Source organism: Eumetopias jubatus, unplaced genomic scaffold (genome assembly GCF_037043125.1).
Source record: "Eumetopias jubatus isolate StellerSeaLion01/CBP00866 unplaced genomic scaffold, mEumJub1_p1.0 scaffold_10, whole genome shotgun sequence".
NCBI classification, from domain to species: domain Eukaryota; kingdom Metazoa; phylum Chordata; class Mammalia; order Carnivora; family Otariidae; genus Eumetopias; species Eumetopias jubatus.
In genome coordinates, this window is record NW_028274816.1 from 126,663,368 (window position 1) to 126,691,164 (window position 27,797).

The 27,797-nt window shown below is 55.5% G+C and overlaps 2 protein-coding genes across 4 annotated transcripts in view; one reads left to right on the top strand and one right to left on the bottom strand.

The window, feature by feature from the left end:
- The window catches only part of ABR (ABR activator of RhoGEF and GTPase), a 174,574-nt gene extending 158,111 nt beyond the window's left edge, over positions 1-16,463 (top strand). For all 3 annotated transcript variants that reach the window (XM_028109311.2, XM_028109313.2, XM_028109314.2), the window contains 7 exons: positions 7,293-7,352; positions 7,634-7,743; positions 8,319-8,458; positions 9,467-9,601; positions 10,603-10,708; positions 12,936-13,083; positions 13,759-16,463. In XM_028109311.2, the coding sequence (XP_027965112.1) occupies positions 7,293-7,352; positions 7,634-7,743; positions 8,319-8,458; positions 9,467-9,601; positions 10,603-10,708; positions 12,936-13,083; positions 13,759-13,848 (789 nt within the window). In that variant the 3' untranslated portion in view covers positions 13,849-16,463. The remainder of the gene's footprint in view (positions 1-7,292; positions 7,353-7,633; positions 7,744-8,318; positions 8,459-9,466; positions 9,602-10,602; positions 10,709-12,935; positions 13,084-13,758) is intronic.
- A 2,090-nt stretch (positions 16,464-18,553) lies between these two features.
- Positions 18,554-25,830, bottom strand: TIMM22 (translocase of inner mitochondrial membrane 22). Its single transcript, XM_028109346.2, has 4 exons — positions 25,323-25,830; positions 23,077-23,273; positions 21,126-21,198; positions 18,554-19,269 (listed from the first exon to the last, which is right to left on the bottom strand). Exons 1-4 carry the CDS (start codon positions 25,558-25,560, stop codon positions 19,193-19,195), a joined length of 585 nt encoding a protein of 194 aa, XP_027965147.1. The 5' UTR covers positions 25,561-25,830; the 3' UTR covers positions 18,554-19,192.
- Between the last annotated feature and the right edge of the window lie 1,967 nt (positions 25,831-27,797).

Below are 27,797 nucleotides of genomic sequence, written 5' to 3' on the forward strand. Positions count from 1 at the left end.
TTCAGCTTTTAATTTAAGTGCAGCAGGAAGCCACGGGGAGCATAAGCCCAGTTTGAGCGATGCTGTCGCGTTTTGAGCCCTGGCTGAGGACCAGACGTCATTCAGCCCGTGCTGTGCAATAAGCTCTGAGGGGCTATTATTATCTACTCCCTTTCACATGCAGAAACTGAGGCTCCGAGAGTGACCAGAGTGACAGCCAGCAGGCCGCCCCGCTGGGGTGGGGAGCCAGAGCCCTGTGAGGGCCCGGGGCGGCTCCTCAGCTGGATGCTCATGGTTGTCTGGGTGCTCATGGAGCCTGCTGGCGGGGCGGGGTGCCCTGCCTGGGGTGCCTTCCTGTCTGGAGTACCCAGCCCAGCACGCTGTTCAGAGACATGAGCAGTTCCTTCTGGTGCTATCTAGTGAGTGTGGGGCCGGGCAGGAGCCCACCGAGAAGCCCCTCAGAGCGGGCACGGACGGTGGACTCGCGGGGGCCGCTCATTCTCAGGAACAGGCTCTGTGCCCGGACCGCGTTCCTGGCCTGGGCAGGGAGGGCGAGGTCAGCTTCAGAGGAGGACTTGCACAAGGCTCACCGAAGCACTCCCAAGTCCAGAGGGAGGCCGCTGAGCCCACTGTGGTCCCGCAGGCCAGCCCTTAGGCTTCCCGTGGCAATTAGCAGGAAGCTTCCTGCTCAGGACCTCAGCCTGTCACTCCCGACTTGGGAGATGGGGCTGCCCCGGGCTGCAGCCAGAGTGACCCTCCCTTCGTTACCCTGGTGCCCCCAGCGTGGCCCTGAGCTGAGGCGAGGCAGCTTCCGGGCTGTTTGTCTGAGGCCTGGTTCTGGGGTGAAGTGTCCAGGCTCTGAGGAACAAGGAAGGCAGTGGGGGCGTAGGCCGGCCCCGAGGAGGACAGGGCCCCTGGGCTCGGGGAGAGATGTGCCCAGCACTGGGGGGGGCTTCTCCCGAAGCAGCCCAGGTTTGAGTGCTCCCTGCAGCCGTGCCCAGCCCAGGGACTAAAAGTGGGGCAGGCACAGGGCAGACTGGGACTCTGGAATGCTGAGTGCTGGGGAAGGCAGGTCACAGTGGGTGCTATGAGGCTAACCTGGCTTCAATAAAAGCCTCATTCAGAGCTGCTAAACCCTTTCCATATGTGGGCCTCTGAGAACTTCAAAGTCCAGGGGGGCAGGGGGAGGGGAGGCAAGATCCCAGTGCTTTGCCTGCAGAGTCAGCACAAGCCTGTCGTGTGGCTGCCCTGGGAGAGGGTACCTGGCCCTGCAGGGTGAGGGCTGGGGGAGCCCAGCTTGCTTGGCCTAATGGTGGGGGAGCCAGCCTCTGGGCTGGCAGGAGTTCACCGAGCCTGACCGTGCGCTCCCCCGGCCCAGCTGCTGCCGCCGGAAGCCAGGCTGCAGGCCCTGGCACCCCCCCCCACCCCTGCCTCTCTGGGAGCTTCAGAGCAGCCACGTCGACGGAATCCTCCCGTACCCTTCCCAAGAAGGAGGAGAGGCAGGCCTCGGCCGCTCCCCAGTCCCCCTGTTGCCAGCCCTGCCGTGCCTCTCACGCCTGCGGTCTGTCCCAATGACAGACTGGCTTTGGTGTCCCAAGGGGACCCAGCCCAGAGTATGTGGACACACTCGGGGGAGGGCAGGAAAAGGCTGGCCCAGGACCGCCACCGTGGCCACTGGCCTGGGAACCACAGAACGCCTGGCTCGGGGCCTGCTCTCCACTGCCCGGCACTCAGCCTCTGGCAGGCACCCCCAGGAACACAGCCAGCCATCTCTGCCTTCCCTTCAGTGCCCCGCTCACCTCTGAGGGCCTCGGCTCCAGCAGACTGGATTTATTGCCCTTATTGTTAAAGAAGCACTTCGTTTTTATTAGCCCTAGAAACAGCTCTGGCTTCGAGAGAAGTCCGTGCCACCTCCCCGGTCAGGCCCAGGACGCCAGGCCCCGGACTTAGAAAGCCAAAGGAAGGGCCTCGGAGGAGCGACAGAAAGCGGGAAGCCAGGCCCGTGGGGACAGGTCAGGGATCAGTGGGCTCCTTGGGGCCTCAGGCCTGCGCTGGGGAAATGACAGAGTGCGGTTCTGAGGGCAGGGGCCCAGCGCCAAGAGGCTTCTGGGGAGGGAGGGGAAGCAGAGGGCTCGAAGTAACACTCTGAGGACTGCTCTGTGCCTCGCAGCCCAGACGGTGCGGTGCCACCACGGGCCCCATGTGAGGGCGTGTGGGAAGGGGCCGTGGCACAAATCACCAGAAGACTTTGGGGCAAGCTGTGTGCGTGCAGGAGTGCAGTATAGTGGGAAGGCTGTGGCCCCACCATCAGAAAGACCCAGGTTTGACCGTGGGCCGTGTCATCTACTCAGGGGAGTGAGAACAGGGACCCCAAACTGGCTGGTGCCTCTGAAACCCCAGGCACTGGGAGGTGGTCACGAACAGCCCTTGAGCCAGAGGGAAGGAGATGTGCTGGCGACAAACGGGCTGGGAGGAAGGGCTTAGGCCTAAAGGCCTGTAAGGATGTTCCTGCAGGAGCGAGGTGCACCCACCAACCAGAGGATGCCCGGGGGGAGCACAGAGCATCCTCCCCTGCCCTCCTGTCCTCAGATCCTCCCAGTGGCCCCCTCGAGGCCGCTGGGCTTTCCTGTCCTAGGTTCAAGGCTGGGGAAGCAGCTCCCCAACCACCTGCCAGATTCTCTCTGAGAACATGTGTCTCCGTCTCCTTACGTGGGCTCAGGATTTTGTTGCAAATGACCTGGCAGTTCTCTTGCGGACATCAGTCCCCAAGGTCAGCCGTGTCTCCTTGGCAGCCATGACCTGACCGAGTCTAAAGACACAAGCAAACAGAACATAACTGAGCCGCTCCCCGCGGCGGTGTGTGGCCCACCCGGAACTTTCTCTAGGATGTCCTATGGCTCCTTTCTGTCTCTTGCCTGTGCCCCACCTTGGGGGAGCCCCAACCGTGTGTGTCTTACCTGTGGGGTGAAGGAGGGGCCCCCTGGGGGTCTCCCCCAGCCTGGCCCTTCGCAGCCCCGTCTCCCTCCCTCCCTCGGGCGATCTGGCATCGCCCCGATACCCGCTGCCCAAGGCCGGGGGGTGGCACCTATCTGCTGGGACTGGAGGGTCAGCGGTCAGGTGTTCTGTCCACGGACATCCTGGGGGCTGGCTCTTCCGCCGCCGGCACTAATCTAATCAGGAAATAGCAGAGTCCACATTTCCCAGGGGTTATAAATAGCCACAGCAGCTCAGGCAGCATCATTTCTCTGGAAAATGTGCCATGTCCCTCTCCACTCCTCACCCTCCCTTCTCTGTATTTAAGTGACATCCTGAAAATAGCCTTGGTTTCTGGAGGCTGCTGGTCTGCTGGGAGACAGAACTTCATGGTCGGGGCACTGAGGGGCTAGGCCGGCCTCCCTCGAGTGCACCAGGGCCGCACCTGCCGAGGAGATCCGGGAGATGGCAGTGGTGGGGACTCACAGTAAAACACAGAAGTGCCACCTGACTCAGCCCTGGCCCCAGACAGGTGGGAGGATGCCAGCCAGCTGCAGAGGGACAGCGTCCTTGCGGCGGGAAGGCCGAGGAGAACCGAAGGCCTGAGGCCTGGAGTTCTCCAAGGAAGGCTTCCTGGAAGAGAAGCAGGCCAAGAACCGGGCCTTAGCAGCAGCATTTGCCTTTCCTGTATCTCACGTGCCCCCAGGAAAATGTAAGGTTGCTGCTCGGCAGCTAGGACGGAAGCAGTGGGGAGGGAAAGAGTGGCAGAATTATACTGGAAGAGGCCCTGATGCCTCCTTTCTAAATAAATACCGGAAAGAGCAGATGCCTTGTCACCGAGAGGCGCAGACACCAGGCAAGGTGCATTACACCTTCTCTTGCTGGGTTAGCAGAGTGGGCGAGTCAGGGACACTCGGTCTTGGACTCCAGCTCTCACTTCCTAGATGTGTGGCATTGAGCAAGTTCCCTAGTCTCGTTAAGCCTCAGTATTCTCGTCCATAAAATGGGAGCATAAAAAGCTAACAGCCCCCCCCCCCACAACCTTGTTACGCCAATTGAGATTCTGTATGTGAAGGTTTGTCTTCATGCTAGACTCCTGGGAAATGCTCAGAATATGTTAGTTCTGTGATGATTTTCCAGAACCATCCTCTGAGGTGGTATGGATGCCCCGGTGAGGAAGTTGAGGTTGAGGGAAGTTTAAGTGACTTGCCCGAATTCACACAGTTGAGTGGAAGAGCGGACATTTGGACCTAGACAGGCCTGACTGTCGGTCCTTGCTCTTCCCCACTTGGCTGTGCCCAGACACCACTCCAGGACCCAGGGAGGGACCCCCTGGCTCAGTCTGTGGTGGCTGCCAGGAGGTGCCAGGTCCCGGGACGGGCGTTAGGTGCAGGGGCACCTAAGGGGCAGCCTGTGCCACAGACCTGGTGAGGGCTTGGGACAGAAAAATTTCAGGAGAGGGACATTTCAGGGGCTTCCTTTGGGACCCAGTGGGACGCCTGGCCCCAAGGCTTCTGGAGTATTGAGCCTGGGCCACAGCCAGGCTGGTGAGTCCCACGTGCTTCCCTTGGGTGTTGGAGGAGGTGCTGGGGTCTGTCCACACTGCCCTCCCTCGGTCCCCTTCTCAATTCCTCCCCTCATCTGGGCAGGGAACCGACTGCGGGAGGCTGGGCCACATGCAAACCCCAGGGCCCCTGCCACCCGCGCCCAGCTGGTGTGCGGATGATGGTGCAGAAGGACTTAGCCCAAGCTGTAGGAAGCCCCAGGGCCCAGCCACCCTGGGCTGACCCGACCATTTTCCTTCACACTGTGGGCCTGCTGGAACAGTGCTCTTCACACTGGGGTGCACACGCTCTTGGGGGCAGGGGGCACAGAGGCTTTCCAGGGGGTACGTGGGCAGGGAGAGTTTTCAGCGAATCAGTCTCTGCGGACTCTCAGCCCCATAGGTGCCGCTGACAAAAAGCCATGTGCCTGAGAAGGGCTTTCCGCCTTCAGCCCCGTTCCCCTGCTGGGGAGCCCAGGGCTCGCTGCGGCGCAAGGCCCAGGGCGCCTAGGCTTCCCAGGTGGCCAACAGCGGGGCCTCATGAAAGGCGGGTGTAGGTGTGCAGAAAGTTGAAGACACCAATGGCCGAGTTCCAAATCCGTTCACGAGTCAGGTGCTTTCCAGTTCTTTGCTCGCCACAGAACTGATGGACATTGTCAGCTGAGAGATCATTTAAAATAAATTTTAATAGGCGCGCCTGGGTGGCTCAATCGGTTCAGCGTCTGCCTTCTGCTCAGGTCATGGTCCCGGGGTCCTGGGATCAAGCCCCGCATCAGGCTCCTTGCTCAGCAGGGGGCCTGCTTCTCCCTCTCCCTCCGCCTGCCACTCCCCCTGCTTGTGCTCTCTGTCAAATAAATAAATAAAATCTTTTTTAAAAATAATAAAAATAATATAAGTTTTGCTAATAGGTATGTATGCAGCTTAAGGCAAACGAGGAGTTTAAAGAATCATATAACATTGCTATAATAAAACTATTTTCAGCTCCACCTAGTTACTTAGGTGAACAAGATGTTTCACCTTATACGTGTTTAAAAGCAAAACCAAGGGCGCCCAGCTGGCTCAAGTCAGTGGAGCCTGCAACTCGGGGTTGTGAGTTCAAGCCCCACATCAGGTGTGGATATTACTAAAAAAATAACCAACTTAAAAAACAACAACACTCAAGCATATTGAGGCTGCACCCAGTTCCACCCTAGCAAAAAAAAAAAATACGAGAATTAAAACAGAAAAAGTGTTCTACCCACCTTGTGAAGAGACACAAGTCCACCAAGATGGTACCTTGCTACTGAATATTTATTAATACTTATTTGTAACATGCTGGTTAGTGTTTTTGTGTGCTGCCAATCATTCTAGTAACTAATCTTGAACATGTCTTGGATATTTGGAGTCTTGTGGTCTCAGGAAGTACTTTATTGCCATTTGTACAGGTATTTTTTTAAGGCGTTTTTTTCAATCTCCTTGGGAGGATAGGCAGATTCTTCTTTTTTTTTAAGATTTTATTTTTTTTAGAGATTTTATTTATTTGGTTGAGAGACACAGCGAGAGAGGGAACACAAGCAGGGGGAGTGGGAGAGGGAGAAGCAGGCTTCCCGCCGAGCAGGGAGTCCGATGCGGGGCTCGATCCCAGGACCCTGAGATCGTGACCTGAGCCGAAGGCAGATGGCAGACGCTTAACGGCCGAGCCACCCAGACGCCCCTTACAGATATTTTTGTTGAAGCAAAATATAATACGGTGATGAATAAAAGACTTTAAGACAAAAGTACAAACTAGGACAAAATTCTTTGGGAGAAAAAAGAAACAATGCAGGGTGTCTACAAGGGAAAGGAGAGCTTGTATTTTCCTCATGAACGATGGCGGGTAGCAGATCGCTGTGGTAATTGGATCCCACAGAATACATTGAAAAGAATGATGTCACAGTTTTATTTTAAGATGTAAATATTTACATTATCCTGGAAGTTATATTCCTTGCAACTCTTTAAACTTGCTTTGGAAATACTCAGATGTCGAGTTGCAAATGTGCTGGGGAGTGCATAATTTTTCAAAATCATTATGTGGGTGCACAAGGAAAAACAGTCTGAAGGCCCCTGAGTCAGAGGAGCCGAGTCCCGTCCGGTCCCCTGTGAGGGATGCCTCTGAGCCTCCCCTGCTCTCCCCACTTCCTGGGGCTCCCGCCCAATCCAGGGGCTTTCCCCCCCAGAGTGTTTTCGTCCTTGGAGGCCAGCTGCTCACCCCCAGTTATCTCGGGGAGGCTTCCGGCCGGGTGGCTTCTGCTACTGGCTGCAGGGAGCAGAAGACACAGAGGAGGCTGAGCCAGGGTCACAACTTCCCAAGGTCACACCTGGCAGCGGCAGTGCTGGGATTTGGACCCAGGCAGCCTGACTCCTGAGATGGGCCCCTTGACCTCTGCTGGCCCCCATTCAGCACCTCCAAATGCACTGGCCACAGCGCCCCCGGCGACTCTAATCCTGGCGGTTGAGCCGGCGGCCTCCTATTTGTGAGCCTCAGTGTATGCATCTGTGAAGTGGGCGACAATACCCATCTCAGAGGGGGATGGGCCAGAGTGCCTACCGGTGTGCCTCAGCTCCTTCACGGAGTTGGGGCGTCCTTTACCAGCCAGGACGGGAGGGGTTGGGGGCTGGCGCCACCCTGAAGGGCTGATTTCCAGAGAAGCCTCGGGCCCCAGTTCTGCCCTCCTGACCACTGAGCCCGCTATGAGCAGCCGTCGGCTCTAGGCGCCCCCACCCCGAGCTGCCATCTCCATCCCTCGTGCTCACATCCTTTTTCTTCCTTTCTGCGCAGTTGGATCCACAGACCGTAGAAACCAAGAACTGGCACACGGATGTGATTGAGATGAACGGGGTGAGCCGGGAGAGACAGGAAACGTCCGCACAGTGGGTGGGCCCCGGGCTGCTGTCCTCGGGCGACTGTCTTGCCCCCTGTCCGCTCAGCCCAGTTCCTCTCCCCTCCCCTGTGCCCATGCCCTTCCCACTCCCCCCTGCCTCCCCACATAGGTGTTTCAGGGAGCCCTGGGTGGTAGAGGCAGCCCTCGGCGGCCGTCCTGGGGAGGGGACCCGTGTTTTGGAGGCTCTCCTCAGGCACTCAGACCCTGGGGGACCTGTGCCTGCCTCACTCCCAACCAGATCAAAGTGGAGTTCTCCATGAAGTTCACCAGCCGGGATATGAGCCTGAAGAGGACCCCGTCCAAAAAGCAGACTGGCGTCTTTGGTGTGAAGATCAGCGTGGTGACCAAGTAGGTGCCCCCCCCCCCCCGGTGCCGGAGTGGTGGCCAGCCCCCTGCCACCCAGCCCTCCCTGCCCGCCGGGCCCCTCGGCAGTCACCCCCCCCAGCTCGGTAGTCAGGGGTGGCCCAGTCAGAGGCCAGAAGTGGCCCGCAGAGGTAGGGTTCTGGCTCACACATGCTTTAGAAGTAAACAAGCCAGCACTTAAACACCGGGAGATGGCCCATGAGCATCGGACCAGCGGCAGCTTCTTGTAGTCAATGCAAAGCTCTGAGGACGTAGGCCCACGTCGAGGCTCGGCCACAGCAGGTGGGAATCCGGGGGGGGCTGCCCCCTTCCGCTCCCCACCGCCCCCTCCACTGCCCTTTTCTCCAGGACCTCGGCCACCTGCCTCAGGGGACCACGTGTAGGTCCCACATAAGCATTTGAAGCTGAGCTCTGTGTTCTCAGGAACATTCTTGTCTCAGAGTCTTTGGGCTTGTCTCCCAAACCTTCTCCTGCCTTTGTCCCCTTTGTCCTGCCGCCGGTGGCCAGCCATGGCGGGGAGGGGAGGCCCTCCGCCCCCCCTCACAGCCCCTCCCCCCCAGGCGGGAGCGCTCCAAGGTGCCCTATATCGTGCGGCAGTGTGTGGAGGAGGTGGAGAAGAGAGGCATTGAGGAGGTCGGCATCTACCGGATATCGGGGGTAGCCACGGACATCCAGGCGCTGAAGGCTGTCTTCGATGCCAGTGAGTGCAGGAGGCCCCACTGGGGCAGCGGTGGGGAGAGGGCGCCCCCCTCCTGGGAGCCCGGGAGCACCAGACGCCTTCTCCGGAGAGGCCCCAAGTCGCCGATGGCAGAGGGGCCTTGTTCTGTGAATGGCGGTCCAGTGTGGCATGCGCTGGGCCATCTCTGAGTCTCTGATGCAAGGAATCTGCCTTGTTCTCTCGTGGAACCCCCGCCCCTCCAGTCCCTTACGCACTGGTCCAGATAAGGAACTGAAGCCCAGAGAGGCCACGTCACTTGCTCAGGATTGCCCAGCTTGTAGGTTTTGCGCCTTCTTTCAACTCAGATCTTTCTTACTCCAGTGTTCCTGGCTTTCTCGCTAGCTCCCTGGTGCCTGGGGGGGCGGTGAGGACACTGAAGGGCTTCGAACCTGGGCTGGCTCGGGCTCCCCTCTGCTGCCTCCAGAGCCCTGAGCGCCCTTTGGGAGGGGCATTGCTGTCTAGCTCTGTAGACCCCTCCGTGGTGGGGCCTGCCCTTTCTGGTGCTTCTCTCCCCCATCTGGCTGGGTCAGGCTGCGGTAGCCAGGAAGCCTGAACTGGCCGGGCAGGGCTGATGCCATGGGAGCCGAGGCGGGGCCCGCGTCCGGGAGCCTGGGGTGAGGGGCTGGGGACGGCGCCTCTGTGCAACCTGGAAGCCCAGGCTTGGTCAGAACAGGATTTTACGTGGAAAAAAATGTGCAGGGCCTTCCAGAGAGAGGCTTAGCGGCGGGGAGATTCCAGAGAGGGTGTCTGACGTGTAGTGTGAGTGTGGCTGCAGAACTCTGGACTGGCGCACAGGGCTCCCCTCCCCCACGGGGCTGAGTCACAGACCACCTGAGCCGCTGCCTCCATCCTGAGCGGAGAGGGAGTGGGAGGGGGCTTCCCCGGCTGTGTTGTGTGGGATGGAGCAGGGCCCACCCGCCTGGCTGAGGACTGCATGGAAGGGGGCGGGGCTCAGGCGGGCCCAGTCCTGATCGTGCACCGCCCCTGCAGATAACAAGGACATCCTGCTGATGCTGAGTGACATGGACATCAACGCCATTGCCGGCACCCTGAAGCTCTACTTCCGGGAGCTGCCCGAGCCCCTCCTCACAGACCGACTCTACCCAGCCTTCATGGAGGGCATCGGTGAGGCTTTGGGGGGACTGAGGGCTGGGCCGAGCCGGGCCTCCCTGACAGCAAAGAGCAGGAGACCCGCGGCTTCCCTTGCTTGTGGAGCTGCCCAGTGCTCTGGGGCGGTGTGGCTGAGTGGCCCAGATGGTGGGGTGTGACCCGCTGGGGCCTGAGCCAGAGGCTGGACCCTCTGTCACCTGCCTCGCTCCCCCCTTGGCCCTATGGCCCCTCTCTGTGCTTCTTCCTCGAATACTGACCTCCTTGCTTGGAAAGCTGAGCATCCAGGGAAATGTGCCCTGAGGTGGGTGGTCAGGGCCAGCATCCCAGAGCCAGACGAGCCCGGCCGGAGTGCACTGGAGGTGGCCAGCGCCCAGCCTTCCAGAGGAGCACCCTCCCACTCTCATGGATGCCCTGGGGAGGGGGGGGGCCCGAAGCTGAGGGCCTCCGCTGGAGAGGCGGGGTTCCAGCCGCCACCCCCCTGGCCTGGCCGCCTCCCTCCTGCCTCCCCTCTGCTTCCTCACACGCCCCCCTGCCTCCTCCCCCCTGCCTCCTCCCCCCCCCTCCTCCCGGGGCAGATCAGGGCTTCAGCCACCACAGGGAGTGAGGAACCCCTTGGAAGGCTGTTCACTGCCTACTCTAGCATCAGAGGCAGTTGAAAGAGAGGAAACGTTCAAAGCGGTGTCCTCATTGCCCTAAACTTTGCCTCCTAGACCCCGGCAGGGCGGGGCATGGCAAGAGCTGCGGGAGGGGCGGGAGGGGCGGGAGGGTGCCCACTCTCCGCCATCCTGCCTCCTGACTGAGCTGCAGGCCACGGGTGGGGGCTTCTACAGGAACCAGCTGTTCATAGCCCACCCTTGGGAAGATACCAGGCCCTTCCTTCCCTGCAGGGTCTGCTCCCTTCACCCCTGCAGCCTGGGCTCTCCCTCAGTGACCCACAGCCTCCTGACCATGGGGGCGCTGGCTCGGGCCTCCCCGCCTGGGAGCCGAGCCCCACCCTAGCCCCGCTCTCCCCACAGCCCTGTCAGACCCTGCTGCCAAGGAAAACTGCATGATGCACCTGCTCCGCACCCTGCCCGACCCCAACCTCATCACCTTCCTCTTCCTGCTGGAACACTTGAAAAGGTAATGAGCTGGGGCCTGGCCGGGGGGAGGGGCCAGGGAGCCCAGCTCAGGCCCCTGCGGGGGAGGACACATCTGCCTGGTGTCCCAGCCCCTCGGCTCTTCCTCATGGGTGCTGGCCTCTGCTGGGTCATCCATCACAGGGTAAGAGTTTGCTTTTCAAACTCTTGCCTTCAAATTCTTCTGTTTTGAGAAACATCTGGGTCCTAATAGCAGCCTCACACATCGGTCATATGCTGCTTAGAAGGCAGTGCCAGAGCCACGGACTGTGGATGGATCTTGCAGTTCGTGGTCCTTCGGTCCACTTCACAGTTTTAAACGGAAGGGAACGGACAGCCTAGGGGACGCTGCAAGCCGTAGCGTGCGTGTCGTTCGGTTCGGTTACACACACTTGCGTGTCCTGGGTTATAACGTAAAGTGTGTTTGCTGTGGGTCACAGTCCAAAGTTTGCAACCCGCTGGTCTTGACCTGCACCTCATCTAACAGACAGGGAAACTGAGCCCCAGCCCAGCAGGGCTTTGCTTGGGGTTGGCAACGTCTCTGTCCTTGGAAGGCACATGTCCCAAGTTCTAAGCTAAGTCCCCTCCCACCTTCTCCCCCACCCCTTCTGTTGTGGGGTCCGACTGAGAGCTGCTCAAGCTGCTACCTGCAGCAAAGCCCAGAACTGAAGCCGGCCCCCACGGTGTCCTCGCCACTCACTTTTGAGCCCAGCACTGGTCCGGGTGTAAGTGGGGAGGGAAAGCTTCCTGGTGTCCCTTCAATCCACTTGCCACGTGGGACCAGGGAGCCCCCTGAGCTGGGACCACACAGTGGGTTCGGTCCTCCCTGAGCTCAGTTCCAGGCCTCAGGCCCATGCTGCGGGCTGTGGCTCAGCCAGGCCAGCTCGTGAAGGCCAGTGGAGACCTGGAAATGCCTGCGGCCGCGGTCCTATTTTACCCATCATGAGACATTTTCCCTCTGGTTTGGCTGGAACTGAGCCCCAACCAGTTCCCGTAGTTTGGCGAGCACTGTGGGGAGGACAGGCAGAGGAGGAGTGGGAAGGGCAAGTTCATTAGGTTTTTCACCCTGGGAACCGGGCACAGTCTGTTCCCACATCTGGGCCCCAGGCTGGTGTGAGTGTGTGTGTGTGTGTGTGTGTGTGTGTGTGTGTGTGTGTTGGCATGCGTGTGCTGGTGTGCACGCGTGTGGGTGTGTGCTGGTGTGGGTGTGTGCGTGCACACGTGTGGGTGTGTGCTGGTGTGCATGCACACGCATGGGGGTGTGTGCGTGCGCTGGTGTGCGTGCGTGTGTGTGGAGAGGGGCTGGCCAGCTGCACAGCTACCTCCTGGCATGTAAGTGTCCGTTTCCAAAGCAGTAAGCATGCGCGCCAGTATAGTTGGGAGTGGGGGGGGTGCTGCTCGGGGGGAGTGGTCTCAGCCCCAGAAACATTTCCTGGGCCTCACGAAGGCCCAGGGCCTCTGTGATGTGTTGGGTGGTACTGGGTGTGCCTGGACGCCAGCCATAGATGGCAGCCCCTGCTGTCACTCAGGGGAAATATCTACTGAACAAGAGAAGCAGAGAAAGATACAAAGGGAGGGAACTCTGGGGTCCCGTGGGGAAGACCCTTCTGGAAAGGCACAGGAGAACAGCCCCCGGGCTCCATCTGGGATCAGGGCTGTCTTGCCTCAGCACAGCCTCAGCAGAGCCCGGGGTCTAGTTCGCAACTGCTGCTAGAGCCGCGGCCCCCTCCTCTGGCCCCTGCCACGCACCCCCCCCGCGCCCCACAGCTGAACCCCCACCCCCCGAGGCCACTCGCGGCAGCTCGGTTGACCCTGGGGAGAGCACGGGCTCTGGAGGCAGATGGCGTGGGGTCAGACCCCAGCTCTGCCACTGGTGAGCCGTGTGACCTCGGGCAAGTCACGTCCCACCTCTGTACTTCAAGGTCTTGGTCTGTACGGGGCTGTGATGAGCGGGGACAAGGAAGGTTCTTGAGTCAGGCACGTCATCCTCTTCGAGGGGAAGGAGGTGGAGCAGGTCCTTCTGGCTTTGGCAGTTCACCATCAAGGGGTGGCCCCAGGAGCTAGGAATGCAGCTCCTGGGACAGAGCTGGAGACGGGGTCCACTGGCTTAGTACCCACCTTCTGGGATTTGTCCCAGCAGTTCTTGTAGCTCAGGCCAAGCGTCTGGAGCTCCGAGTGGCTGCTGAGAAATGTCTTTTTTTTTCTCTCCCTCCCCCCGCCACCCCTTTCAGGGTTGCTGAGAAGGAACCCATCAACAAAATGTCCCTTCACAACCTGGCTACTGTGTTTGGCCCCACGTTACTGAGACCGTCGGAAGTGGAGAGCAAAGCACACCTCACGTCGGCTGCAGACATCTGGTCCCATGACGTCATGGCCCAGGTACCACCGGCACGGCCTGGGCTGCTCGGGCTGCACAGCGGGCTTCCCCGCGGGGGCAGAGAGAGAGCAGCTCCGAGTCCCACGGCCCGTCCCTGCTGAGCTGCTGGGTGGATGGTCTGTAGGATGTCACCGGGGAGGCAAGGCTCTGGACAGTCCCGCCTCCAAGACCAAAACAAAACAAAAAGAAGCGTGAGCCCGGACCGGGGGACCCCCGGTGCTGACTGCAGTCCTGGGTGGGAGTGCCGCAGTCTCGGACGGCAAGCTCAGGGCCGAGGAGACCTCTGGGGGCCTTGTCCTCCCGTGTGGAAGCTCTAGGATTGCTTCCAGGATGAGGAAGCGTCTTTGGAGTCCCTACAAGATTTCAGGTCAGAGTCCGGGCTGGAGGCAGGGCTGCCCAGCCAAAGCCAACCTCTGGAGCAGGTCGGAAGCTTCCGACTGAGGTTGGGGAGGTGGCCGCAGGCTTCCCAGCCCTCTGCCCCGAGGTGCCCTCTACCGCTGCCAATGGGCACACCCCCCCGGACTGCTGGGGGGTGGGGGGGCCAGTGGCCTGAGATGGCCTGGGGGCAGGGATGGGGTGGCACAGAGGGGACCCCGGGCGACCACTTCTTGGCAGATGGGAGGAGGGCCAGGAGGCCAAGGAGCCCAGCCTGAGTCTCCCCTGTCCCCCCCCAACAGGTCCAGGTCCTCCTCTACTACCTGCAGCACCCCCCCATTTCCTTCGCAGAACTGAAGCGGAACACACTGTACTTCTCCACCGACGTGTAGCCCAAGGCGGGAGCCGCTGGGGGCGGGGGGGGGGGGGCGACCCGGGCCGGCCTCTCCAGCCAGGGGGCCCAACACGGACTTGAAAGACTCCCATCGAAAACTCCCAAACCCAGTGCTCCAGCCTCCAAGGGATACCGATTTCCCCGAACTGGAATCCGTGCATCTTCCATGCCGCCCTGTACAAAGCAGCCGCCCCCAGCCTCAGCGCCGCGCCCTGGGCCCTGCACTCTCTCCCTCTAGTTGTGTCTCATGCCCCGTGCCGTTGGGGAACGGTTTCCTGCCTGTTTGTCCTGCAGAAATGGTAGTGACCGGCCCAGTATGGGCATACGGACAGCCTGCTTTGTTCTTTCAGTTCCTCCGACACTTGCCTCCCCGCCCCCTGCCCCCGGTCCAGTCCAAGGGCTTTTATTTTGCGCTCTGTCACTGCGGCCAGCTTATCCTCTCTTGGCCCTGCTTCCAGATTGCAGTCTCCGGGCAGCGTCCCCTCGGTTTGCCTCCACCCTCCCCTTCCTCCCAGCCTGCCACATGCATGTGCAGCCTTGGTTTTCGCTCCATCACTCTGGGAGCCGAGGAGGCCCTGGGCGGCAGCAGCAGTGGCCCATCTGAGGCTGTGCCTGCTGCCCCCCCCGGCCCCCCCCGGTCCCCCTCACCCCATCCGCCACCTGCGGAAGCACACCTGCTTGGCCTTGCTGCCTGTGCAAATGTTGGACAGGGAGACAGCCTCACACTAATCCTCAGCTTAGCACAGAGCTACAGAGCCGATCTCTGGAATTTCCACCTGACAATCTCCATTTCTGGGGTTTATCTGTTCTATCTCCTGCCTCCTAGTGAGGCATCTTTGACTGTTTCTTCTGCTTTTCAGTTCCTTTTCCCCTGGTGTTCTATTTCCTTTGAGTGTCAAGACTCACAAGTGACCTGATATCAAGAGAGCCAGAGGGTCACGAATGGGGGAAGGCGGGGGAGTCGGGCCACCGAGCGAACAAGACAGGTGGAACATTCAGAGGGGTGCCGCAGAGCACTGGGGGCCCGAAGTTGTGGGAAAGCAGCTCTCGGCAGCAAGGCATTCTAGTGGCTTTTCTAGGGGAGCCAGGTCTGTAGGAGGGCAACGAATATGGCTGAAGCAGGTGTCCGGAAACAGGCAGGCTCCGCCCAGGAGGCAGCCCTTTGAGGCACCACGCGTACCCTGCGGTGCCTTTGCCTTAGACTGTACAATCCTCCACAGCCATGCAACTGCCACGGGGCGACCCCCACGGCCACGTGTGCTCCGGGGCCTGGCCAAGACTGGCGCGGGCCCCAGTAACCAGCCACCATGGTGCTGCCTCCCTGCCCACAGCTTCCAGATGTGGCCTGTAGGGTGAACTCTAGGAAACCCCAGGTATTGGGGAGTCACGAGCACCTGCCTTTCTTGGGACTGGGTTTTGCTGGGGACATTCCTTGACGATACCCTGCTCCAGAGAAGAGGATCAGCAGGTTCTAGTCCCAACTCTGAGGCCCACCTCTCCATGCCAGAAAGGAATGAGGCATATCCTCCAAGCGCAGTTTTCTCCCATCTGAGCCGCTGGCCTGGGAGGGCAAACGCTTCCGGGTGGCGGGGGCTTGAACACACAGCTTTCTGGCTCTCCTCGGTGGCAGAGAGCAGATTCTAGGCCCTCCGGGTTGGAGAGAACACCTCCTTCAGCTTGTGCTCAGGGCTAAGTTCTAAAGAAAAGTTTGCTGGCCCTAAAGCCATAGCACCGGCTCGGTGAGAGGCGGGGCGCTTTCCCAGGGTGTTTACACCCATGGCCCAGTCTTGGGCAGAACGGTGCACGTTGTGTGCACACCAGAGGAAAGAAATGCCTAAGAAGAGGGAAACGATTCTGCCCACGTAGCTGTCTGCTAGCAGCTTAGCAAGGAGCCCTGCGGCCTGGGACAGGAGGTGGAGAAAGACCACCACTTGAGTCTAAAGATCCCAGCCTGTGATCATCCCTGAAGTCTCTGCTCAGCACTCAGGAGTTGGTGTGTGGCATGGAAGGTTCTCGCTTCCAAAGCCATTGATGGTAGTGAACTGGAGGCCCAGCTAGAGCTAATTACAGCCCCAAATGGGTGTCTCCCACCTCCCCGAAACGAGGTTTGCTTCTCGGCATCAGGTAGCTACCACAGCCCCCAAGCTGACTTAGGGAGGAAGGCTGAAGGGGCTGAGGGAATGCAAAAGGCTCAGAATATTTATGAATTCCACCCCCAGGGTGGGGAGGGGCAGGTACCAGACATGGACTAAGCTGCACCAAGGAAGGAGCCCATGGGTTGTCCCGAGAGTCAGGGACCATGCAGCCCAGAACCCCCGACCACTGTGCCCAGCAGGGCAGGCTATGCCGATGGGAGCCCAGCAGACAGGCCATGGGGGCACAGGGACACCTGTCCCTGCTGGCAACGGCTGTGGGCTGCCAGTTTTTGCTGATACAGGTAGGGTGGGAACCTTCATTAATATCTGACTTTAATAAGTTGGTAAGGATATATTTTTTTTTTTTGGTCTATGTTCTGTTTCAACTTATGTAGAGATTATTATAAATTGATGTAAACCACATGAGAGGAAAATGTTAATAAAAAAAAAAATGCAAAGCCCCAACATTTGCACACAACTCAGCCCTCTGGTGTGGACATTTGTATACTCAGTAGTCCAAGGAAGACCACCAATCTAAGTAACTCTTCCAGCTGTCTCCAGATGTGAGTTTCCAGGAATCTATGCACCTAGTTAACTTCCCCTGAGCTTCCCTTTGGCCTGTGGGGACTGTGGCAGTTTGGGGGATGGGGGAGGTGAGCCTGAGCCCCCTCCTTGTGCTTCACAGAGGCCTCCAAGTCAGTCACCAGCGAGATTCCTTTCATGAAGGACAAACACCCCACCGAAGACCTGGCCATCAGTATCCCCCCAAGACATGGCAGAAAGTTGTCGATCCAAGTGGAGGCTTCTTATTTTATGCAAACTTTTCTCTACATTTTCCTTGGAAGTGGGCGTCTTTGGGGCAGCCTTTTGGCCTAGTCTGATTGTTGGAGAGGCTGGATCCCCTAGGGGGCCCGGCCTCCCTTTAGGAGAGCCAGTGGGGTTAATATAGGTTCTCAGCCTAAGCCATTGGACACTATGTTTATTCTGGAGATCAGGAACAGATGTCTCTGAAAATTGGTGTTTGGTTTATGAGCTCATACTGACTCCTTAGCCATCTAAAACAGGAAACTATTCATCTCCTTTCTTGATTGAATAGTCCATGTGGACGACGCTTGGCTTATTGAAATGATGGCTACTGACAGCCCGAGGGCTCATCTGCTCCAAGGCAGTCCGAAAGGCAGCATTTCTGGGCCTCGTTCAGCACACTGGACCCTCCCTGCTAGGCCGGCTGGTGGAAGACGCCAGGCATCCAGGCACTTTGACAGCTGCCAGCCAGGAGCGTCTGTTCCTGCCCTCCAAGTGCTTAGAGGTGACTTACTTAGGGACAGTATAGGAAACACTCCTGACTTTGTCCCCAGGCCTCTGAGGATACTCCAGCTAGCTGAGGAGCAGTGAAGCCTCATACCTGTGAGACTGGGCTGGATATTACTTAGACTCCACCACAGAAGGACATAAGCCCTGTGCGTCAGCTCACATTCATTGCCCAGGAAGCGGCAGGCGCGGCCAGAGGAAGGGGTTACCGGCTGTTTGACATTCTCACTCACACACATAAACCTGGACATCTGGATGTCCCAGCCAAGCCTGAATTCTGGTTGGGGGGGGTGGAGCATAAGCTAGAAGACAGCATAAAAAAGGGGAGAAAGCAAAACAAGGTGAAGGAGTCAGTGTACAGAACAGGAGACATTACCGCTGGCTGAAGGTGGCTGGAATTACACGGCCCCACCAAGCCTACCCTCCGGTCCCCACGTGGGAAAGCCTGAGCTCATTCCCTTCGTGTCCTCACCAAAGGACCGGAGTGAAGAAGCACTCACAGCAGATCCCAACCATAAAAGCCTATTTTTTGCTCCGGGATACACAATTAGGCTGAGTTTCTTTTAAAGTCAGAAAAAGACCATTAGGTCAAATAAAAAACACTAATGTGTCAAAACAAACAAACAGGGACGCCTGGGTGTCTCAGTTGTTAAGCGTCTGCCTTCGGCTCAGGTCATGATCTCAGGGTCCTGGGATCGAGCCCCGCATCGGGCTCCCTGCTCAGCAGGAAGCCTGCTTCTCCCTCTCCCACTCCCCCTGCTTATGTTCCCTCTCTCGCTGTGTCTCTCTCTGTCAAATAAATAAATAAAATCTTAAAAAAAAAAAAAACCTGGTACCAGAGAACAAGGGTAGTGGAGAATGGCCCCTCAACACCGTCTGATCTTCACTAGCCACTGCTCACGGACTCATCAGGAGGACCACAGCGGGACTCCACACAGCGTGTCCTTGAGCTGGGCCTGGTCCAGCGGTCAGAGCCTAAAACCAATGTGGCCCGGACCGCAGGCATTCCCATCAGCCAGCCCACAGGAGGGTTTTTAGAAGAGGCTAGGGCTAATGCATGGAACTTCAGCGTATCCTAGGATATGGCTGGGCTGGGCGTCTTGGAGGGCAGGCCCTGGCTAAAGTAACAATCTCAGAGGAACGCTCTTCTGCAAACCCTGAGAATAGAACATTCCCACACTTCTCAGGAACCTTCTCACTCCCCCTCTGGATGTCCAATCTCTGGGCCACCTGGCACCATTTTTGGGACTCATGGAATTTGAAGATAAAAATAAACCAAACTTTTATTTATTCATTTATTTTACGGTATGAAAAGCCTTTATTGTCCGTAATGGGAAGTGGAGGAGGAGCGGATGGGACCACGCTGTCGCTGTTCCCTCCCCCCGAAAAACCAACCTTTTAAACTGTAACCTAACTTTTTTAACAAAGATGGCAGAACACTAAACAAAATGACACGATGGGTTGGCCAGTCTACGTTTACGCTGCCCTGCCATGTGGGACGGACGACTCCGTGGGGTTCCGAAGTACACGAGCTTCCGGGTACGTGTCCAGTCACCTCTGGTCCCACCGCACGGAAGCACCGGAGGGCCAGCTGTGGTTGGGACGGAACCTTTAGGGAACTTCACTCCTACCAGTCAACACACTCCTGATCTGCCCGAGAGAGGCAGGCATGGCACATCCCCCACACAGCGTGGCGGGAACCCGGGAGCGGACGATGTCGCTCCTCAGAGGTGGAGGCAGGCGGCAGCCAGGTGGCTCCCTCATGACACCACCGGTAGGAGGGAAAACAAAGGTCTGCGGTCTCTGAAGCAAGGGCCCTGCAGTGGGACAGAACTGGCCTCCACAGAGCAGCTCTGATCCTGGGCTGGCAGTGTCCTTCCCTGGAGGCAGGAACTCTCACCGTAGGTAATAATCAATGGCAGCAGAGAAAGCAGCAAAACCTCCACACCCAATGACCCCGGCCTTTAAGCCAGCTGTAAAGCAAGGAGAAATGACATTACCTGTGGTGACAGACACCGAGTCAGGCCGCATTCAGAAGTCTTGCCTAGCCATGACGGCGAAGAAACCGGTGTCAACATTCTGTCGTTCAACCGACCCATCGGATCTGTAAGACTTCCAGGAAGCTGCGTCCACAGTCGACTTCCAGTGTGCTTTATCTAGCTGTACGTTCAACTTTTCTCATTCCAAAAAATTATGATTTCCAGTTTCATGAAATAGCCCCTCACAGGCAGGAAACTGGTTAAGAGAACCAGCCCTTGGAAGCAAGTGAAAGCATATGGCCTGTTACCCTGATTTGTTTATGAACTAAATTCCTGGGAAGGTGATCAAAGCAATCCTGGAGGGAGCTGAGCTTCTCAACGTCCCTGACAGAGCTGAGCGATGGGAAGACCAAAGGAAAAGTTACTCTATAAATTACAAATGGCTGTCTGAGGAGCAGAAGCAGCTTTTAATGATAGCAAATCATCCTGCCTCTCCGAGAAGGAGAAAACAGGCTTTTTGTTTTGGGTAAATCAGGCACGGAAGAGGGCGAGTGGCCCAGCAATGGCCCCCCGGAGGAGTCGGGTGACTGACCCCCCCAAACCGCACTCCTGATGGGCACACTGACAGGAGAAGTGCAGAGAACTGTTTTCTTTGTGGTTTCTTGCTGATAACCCACATTTCCAGAATACCCCTGTGTGGCTTTCAATGGGTAGAAGTCTAAGAATCCTCAAATGCAGAAAGACATTACCATATAACTTACACACAATATTAAAACTGCCAATTTGTATGGTATTAAGAAAAATGTCTGAACTACTTGAAATGCACGGACCTGAAAGTTCAGCAGTGCCTGCCCTTTAGATCAATGGGCTCTCCAGGGCTGAACGAGCCCTAGTCGTGCTTCTGTCCTACCCTACGGATCAATACACTTCAGGAATTCCTTACTGGGACGAAGTTCTTCCCATCTTTTCAATGTGAGGGCAGTTCTTTTTTCTAAAATCTAGATCTGGGGCGCCTGGGTGGCTCAATCGTTAAGCGTCTGCCTTCGGCTCAGGTCATGATCCCGGGGTCCTGGGATCGAGCCCCGCATCGGGCTCCCTGCTCAGCAGGAAGCCTGCTTCTCCCTTCCCCTATTCTTGCGCTCTCACTCTCTCTCCCTCCCTCTCCAATAAATAAATAAAAACTTAAAAAAAACAGATAAATCTTTTAATAAAGGAAAGAAGGGGAACACCTGGGTGCCTCAGTCAGTTGAGGGTCTGCCTTCGGCTCGGGTCATGATCCCAGGGTCCTGGGATCGAGCCCCGCGTCGGGCTCCCTGCTCAGCGGGAAGCCTGCTTCTCCCTCTCCCACTCCCCCTGCTTGTGTTCCCTCTCTCACTGTGTCTCTCTCTGTCAAATAAATAAAATCTTTTAAAAAAATAAAAAATAAATAAAATCTAGATCTTTTTGTGGTTCTATGCCATGGGTGATTTCGTCCCCTGGGGGAATTTGGCAATGTCTAGAGACACTTTCAGTTGTCACAACTAAGGGCTGCTACTAGCTTCTAGTGGGGAGAGGCCAGGGATACTGCTAAACATCCTACAATGCACGGGACAGCCCCACTCTCCATCCAGCAAAGATTTATGTGGTTCAAAATGCCAACGGTGCCAAAGATGAAAAACCCTGGTCTAGATACTAGAAGTTTCCAAAAGTAAGTTAATGCAAAAGTAAACGTGATTTACTTGTCATAAGAGAAGAGTATCAAGTGTCCACATATGCCTTGGGCTGTCCCTGGAACACGCATGTTTGGGAATGTCAACTACAGCACGTTGTCCAAGGCCACAAAACAAACCAAGCAGGGGTTGTTTACTAACCTCTGAAACCAATGGCTCCCCCCGTGATGCAGCCACTAATGACACTGTTCCTGCCATCTGATCTCCCCCGGTGCTGTGGGTGGAGAAAAGCAGTTTAGAGCCAAAGAAACAAGCCAGACAAGATGTTTAAGGGAAAAAAACACAGGGTTTCTAGCTGGCTAATTTAGTCCCTCCCCAAAGGAAACCTAATCCTTTTCGCTTTCCAAAATATAGTTCCTAAAATTTGAATGTGTTCATGGATGCTTCCTGCAGGTGGTACCGGAGCGCTGAAACCAAGTGCGCCATTTGAGGAGTAATCAAAATCCCTTCTCTCGTTCCCCAAGAAGTCTCACGGTTAAAATCATTAACCAACTTCTAACAGACACATGAAAACAGGCTCAACATCTCTCATCACCAGGGAAATGCAAATCAAAACTAAATGAGATATCACCTCACACCCGTCAGAATGGCTAAAAACACAATAAACAACAGGTGTTTGGCAAGGACATGGAGAAAGGGGAACCCCCTTGCACTGCTGGTGGGAATGTGAACTAGTGCAATCACCCTGGAAAACAGTATGGAGGTTCCTCAGCAAGTTAAAAATAGAACTCTTGGGGTGCCTAGCTGGCTCAGTCATTGGAGCGTGTGTCTCTCTTGAGCTCAGGGTTATGAGTTCAAGCCCCACGTTTGGTGTAGAGATTACTTAAAAATAAAATCTTAAAAAAAAAAAAAAAAAGAACTCTACCATACAATTCAGCAATCACACTGCTAGGTATCTACCCAAAGAATACAAAAATACCAATTCAAAGGGATACATGCATCCTGATGTTTATAGCAGCATTATCTACAATAGCCAAATTATGAAAACAGCCCGTGTCCATCTATTGACGAACAGATGAAGATGTGATAAAGATATATACACACAATGGAATGTTACTCAGCCACAAAAAGGAATGAAATATTGCCACTTGAAACATCATGGATGGAGCTAGGGAGTATTATGCTAAGCAAAGTTAAGTCAGTCACAGAAAAACAAATACCATATTATTTCATTCATGTGGAATTTAAGAAACAAAACAAACAGGCAAAGGGAAAAAAGAGAGAGAGAGAGAAGGGAAAACCAAGAAACAGACCCTTAACTCTAGAGAACACACTGATGGTGACCAGAGGCGAGGTGGGTAGGGGGATGGGGGAAATAGGTGCTGGGGATTAAGGAGTGCACCTGTGATGAGAACCAAGTGTCGTAGGGAAGTGTGGAATCACTATATTGTACACCTGAAACTAATATAACACAGTATGCTAACTAGGTTTTTTAAAAATTTAAAAAATAAAATCATTAACCAACTTCTAGCCTACAAGGAGAACTAAAAATTAATGCAAGCCTAAATAAATGCAATAAATGCCCAAAAAGTTTACATTAGGAACTATTTTTATTTTTTAAGATTTTATTTATTTATTTGACAGCGAGAGAGACAGAGAGGGAACACAAGCAGGGGGAGTGGGAGAGGGAGAAGCAGGCTTCCCGCCGAGCAGGGAGCCCGATGTGGGGCTCGATCCCAGGACCCCGGGATCATGACCTGAGCAGAAGGCAGATGTTTAATGACTGAGCCACCCAGGCGCCCCTACATTAGGGACTACTTAATGAAAATTCAATCTACCAAGTATCAGACATTTCTGATTTGCTTTCTAATCAACATTTCTCTTTAGAAGTCATAAGATGTAGGGGGAGGGGGCTGGGTAGCTCAGTCAGTGAAGCGACTGCCTTGGGCTCAGGTCCTGATACCGGGATCCTCGCATCAAGCCCCAGGTCAGGCTCTCTGCTCAGCAGGGAGCCTTCTTCTTCTTCCTCTCCCTCTGCCATTCCCCTGCTTGTTCTCTTTCTCTATGTCAAATAAATAAATAAAATCTTCACAAAAAAAGGAAGTCATAAGATGGTACAGGCAAGGCTTTTTCAGAAGGCAGAGACACTTACAGATTCTACCAAACACTCAGTGCAAGAAAACATGGCGCCCACAATGGCAAAATTTTTGGCGTAGGACATTCCTCTCTGTCCCATGTCTTTAAGAACTTCCTTTGCTGTCGGCGTACGGTAAGGATCCTTAGGGTCAAAGCCCACATTGGTATCAATGCCGGCAGTGAACACCCCAAATGCACCTCCCAAGACAAATCCTAAAAACAAACACAGAAATAAAGATTTCTTTGGCATGTTTTCTAATGAGGTCATCATACTCGAATACACATTTTGGATGGCCACCAGCAAAGAGGACACTCCCTACCTACCCCCGCCACTCCACCTTGCCACTCAGACCCTCCAGTTACCTGGTTTCCACATCCCACAAGCCAGACCTTGTTGACAGTCTCTCTGTCTTCCTTTGGATTTCATTTTTTCTTTTTTTTTCTTTTTTTAAGATTTTATGTATTTATTTAAGAGAGAGACAAAGATAGCGATAGAGAGTGTGAGCAGGGGAAAAGAGGGAGACGCAGGCTCCCCACTGAGCAGGGAGCCCGATGCGGGCTCCATCCCAGGACCCTGGGGTCATGACCTCAGCAGAAGGCAGACACTTCACCAACTGGGTGCCACCCAGGTGCCTCGCCTCCTTTTATTTTCTAACATTCCTCAGGATTCAATCTTTAACCTTCTGCTCTCTGTCTATACTCATATATTCAGCTATCAATTTTGCAAATCACTCCCTTGACGATGGTGACGTTCATTAATTGTCATTTAGTGAGTACCATGTGCCAATTACTCTGACGCTTTATAGGCACAGCTTCTTTTATTCTTCATAATAGTCCTGTGAGGTTGATACTATTATCGTCTCCATTCTGTAGCTGAAGCAGCTGAAGCTCAGGGAGGTTAAGTAACTTCCCTAAGGTCACAAAGCTACCAAATGGCAAACCACACACTGCTGTCCCCAACTTCCTGAGCCTGCTGGACATTTCCATATAGATGTCCTCTCATCACCTCAAGGTCAATATATGTTTAATGAAATCGTGGACATCTCCCCTCCAGACTGTCTTACTTATGGCTCCTGCTTTCCAGTCACTCCAGCTCCAAACCTCAAGGGCATTTCACTGCGGCTTTGCTCCCCCCGCCCCCAACCCTATGTTCACAATTGTCCTAGTCTAGGACCTTTATCACTTCCACTCTGAAGCATTACAAGACTTATTCATCATTTCATCAAATATGTGAGTGATTTATTAGGCTCAGGCACAATGATGAACAAAGACCCAGGCCAGGCCTCACCGAGGTTCGGTTTAGCAAAATCCCTATACGGTCTCCCTATCCAGACTTTTCTTTCCTTCACCACACTCCATGCGGGTTCATCACGTGCACCAATCACCGCCCTAATGCCTAACGGCAAAAGGCCCAAATCCGCAACTCCACCCCCAACTTGAAAGGGCATTTCCCTTCCTTTGTCTACCCCCGTTCTCTCAATCCTTCAAGATACAGCCGCAGCCTTACCTCTTGTAGCCTTCCCCAAACCAAAAAAAAAAAAAAATACCTCTCTTTCCTTCCTACTCTACTTCACATCTGCACTCACTATATTTGTTTCTTGACTGTCTTTCATTCTCATTGAGATTTCAACTCATCTGCAAATTCGGCCAATCTCTTTACAGGAGGGACACCATACATTCATACATTTAAACCTTCAAAATGTTTTAAAAAGGTGGGGGAGGGGGCTCCAGACTTCTTTCCCCCTTGTTCACTGCCATCTGGTCACACTGGCCACACGGGCCTTTGTTTTTCCAAACCTGAAGCCGGTTCCTGGCAGACCTTCGCACTTGCCGTTCCCCTATGTTCCACTTTCCTGCCAGGCTCCTTCCCAACACTGTCGCTTCTATGTTAGTTTCACGAGAACCAGGCTCTGGTCTCTTACCCCGCCCCTCCACTGCCGAGCACGTGATAGCTACTTGTAACAATTTGTTGAAAGAATGCTTATTTAAAAGCGAATCAACGAATGAATGAAGTCAACCATTTTATAACCAACCTCCAGGCCCCGACCCATATAGTGCCGATTCTCTGATCCAATTTCCAGAGGCGAAAACTAACCTCAGGGCCTAGAGAAGGGTTACTCGGGTTCACGGATCGAGGCAGGGGTGAGGTCAAGATCGAGGTCCACAGGCTCCTCGCCTCCCAGGCGCGTGGTCTTCTTGGCAGAGGACCCCGCTGCCGTCCAAGCCCTCAGCCTCCCAACGGCCCCCCTAGTCGCGCCTCACCTCCCACGCAGGCCAGCGCTGCCTTGAAGGCACAGCTTTCCATCGCCTTCTCGATCATCTTCTGTTCCTCACTCTTGGTCGGGCTCGGGATCCCGCCCAGGCTGCCGGGCTCCAGGAGCCGGGGCTGACGCTTGTCGCCCACCAGGTATTGCAGGAGAAGGCTGTACTGCAGCGGGGCTTCGGCGGAACCCGCCGCCTCGGGCGCGGAGGCCCCCGCACTGGGGGCAGTCGCCGCCATGACTGTAGTTGCCCGAGGAACCCTGGCGTTCTTCTTCCCGCAGCAGATTCCGCAAGCTTCACGTCAGGGCCCTGCGCGCCTAGCCACCGTCACGGCAACGGCAGATTCGCCACAACGAACAAGTCCAGTAAACTGGGACAGCAAAGTCCGTTCGTGCATCCAGCGAAAGAGAGAGGGTCTCCCAAAAGCCTCTTGCGAATACTGAATCAGGCTCGTGCAGCATCAAGATTTAGAGTCACCAGGAAGCGCCCTCTTCCTCGGGGCTGCAGCGCGGTGCGTACAGGGATTTGTAGGCCAGGCATTTCCCAGGAGGCTTTGCGCGGGCACTCGCCTCCGCCGCTTCCTCCGGAGCTCCCGACAGCCGGTGGAGGGGGAGCGGCAGCGCGCCCGCGAGGCTGCAGCGCTCCGGGGCCACGGCAGGGGGCGCACGCGCCTCGCCACTGCCCTTCCAGCCTAAGCATTTCTTATGGAGGTCAATGGTGGAAGGTGCTTTGTAAATAAACGTGAAAGCGTGGTATAAATGTATGCAGTATATGTTCTGTTTGACAGTTAAACCTTTGCGGAGAGAGAAGGGACCCAACAAATGAGTGAACAAATGAGCGAAGCTAGCCAAGTGTAAGAAAAATCAGGGACGGTGGTAGGAGGTGGAGACGACTGGCCAGATGGAGAGCGCAAGGCTGGGCCTGCTACTCCAGCCAGTTGTTGCTGTCAGTGGAATTGGTGATGGGGGACTAGCATTGCCCTGGAAAGTCACGTTTGTAGTATGTGAAATTAAAGTGTTCACCGGCTTGCAGACTCAGAACCTACAAGTACATTGTAAGATAGTAGAGTACTGCGTATGAACCCAAACTTTTGCAGTTTTTCCGGTACTAAAATAGATCCCAAGCTAATGCCTTGCTCCAGACTAGCAATGTATTTGGGTGTTTTAGCTAAAAGAAACATAAATGGAAACAGGTGGTGAGCTAGCCAGTCAACGTAGGCAGAGATACTTCACTGGTACCCAGAGTTCTCTGTGCCCGCGAGCATGGCGGATGCTTCACCCTGCTTCGGTTTGCACCAAGCCACTGACACTGAGCTGGTCCGAAGGTCCCCCCGAGGCTTCCCAGTTGCTGAATCTAATTCAGACCTCGTTTTACTAGACTTCTCCACTGCATTTGACACTGTTGACTCCTTCCTCCTTGCCTGAAGTTTCTTCATAGTTTTGGTGGAGCGTCTCTCTCCTACTTTTGCTACAGCCTCTCCAGGTGCCCCGTCTCCTTTGCAGGCACCTCTGCCTGGCCTTCTCTTGTTGGTCCTCTCAGGGCTTCATCTTTTACTGTCTTCTCACGCAGCTCGTTCTACCTGAGCAGCTCATCCTCGTGGCTTCTACTCCACCTCTAATGCAGTAGTGATCTGAAATCTTTATCTCCAGCTTAGGCCTTTCTCATAAACACAAGAACCAGACATTTCCCATAAGCACCTCTAACTCAACATGCCCTCCCAACCACCCTTTCCTTCCGGACGAATGAGGGACCCAGGGCTCTGATTTATGCCGAGGTCTTAAGAACCCCAGTTGTATCTGAGAGAAATTGGGACGCACCCTCCTCCCAGACAAGTCCCAGGTAAGGTGGCCTTGGAAAGCAAGGAATGGTCTAAGTAATTAACCCTACTTAGAGAGCAATCATCAATCCCCAAATGAAGGTTCTGCTTTAGAGTTCAGGTGAGATCCAGGTCAGCACGTGAAGAAATTCCACGTGGCCCAGGTACATGAAGGAAGGAGCCTTTTATGGAACATCCTTGGATCCTTGGCCTGGATCACAGATAAAGAACAGTTACAGACACTGCTCTGGTATCTCTCTCCACCTACCCATCTCCTTCCATAGGTGGAATGGGTTTTACCTGATGGAAAACTTGAACCTCTTCAAGCATATTCTGAAAGTAGGAAGTGGTTTCCCATGTCCATTTCCCTGGGCTGAACCTCTGCCGGTAGTCTAGGGACTCTCTCTGGCCCTGGAGTCCAGCAGTCTGACGTTACAGTTTGTTTCCCCACCCCAGGTTGTCTGTGCTGGCCACAAGGCTACGGGGGAGCATCTCAGTGGGTCCGGGAGAACAGGGGACAGTTAAAGATGAATTTGATGCACGGGGTGGGTTATAGGAAGAAGTCAGAACACTCTGAGGGAAAGACTTGTCATTTCAAGGATGCCAGATAGTAGGTGCTGGACGGGAGGGGCGTCTGACCGTATCTCATCCCAGGTGCC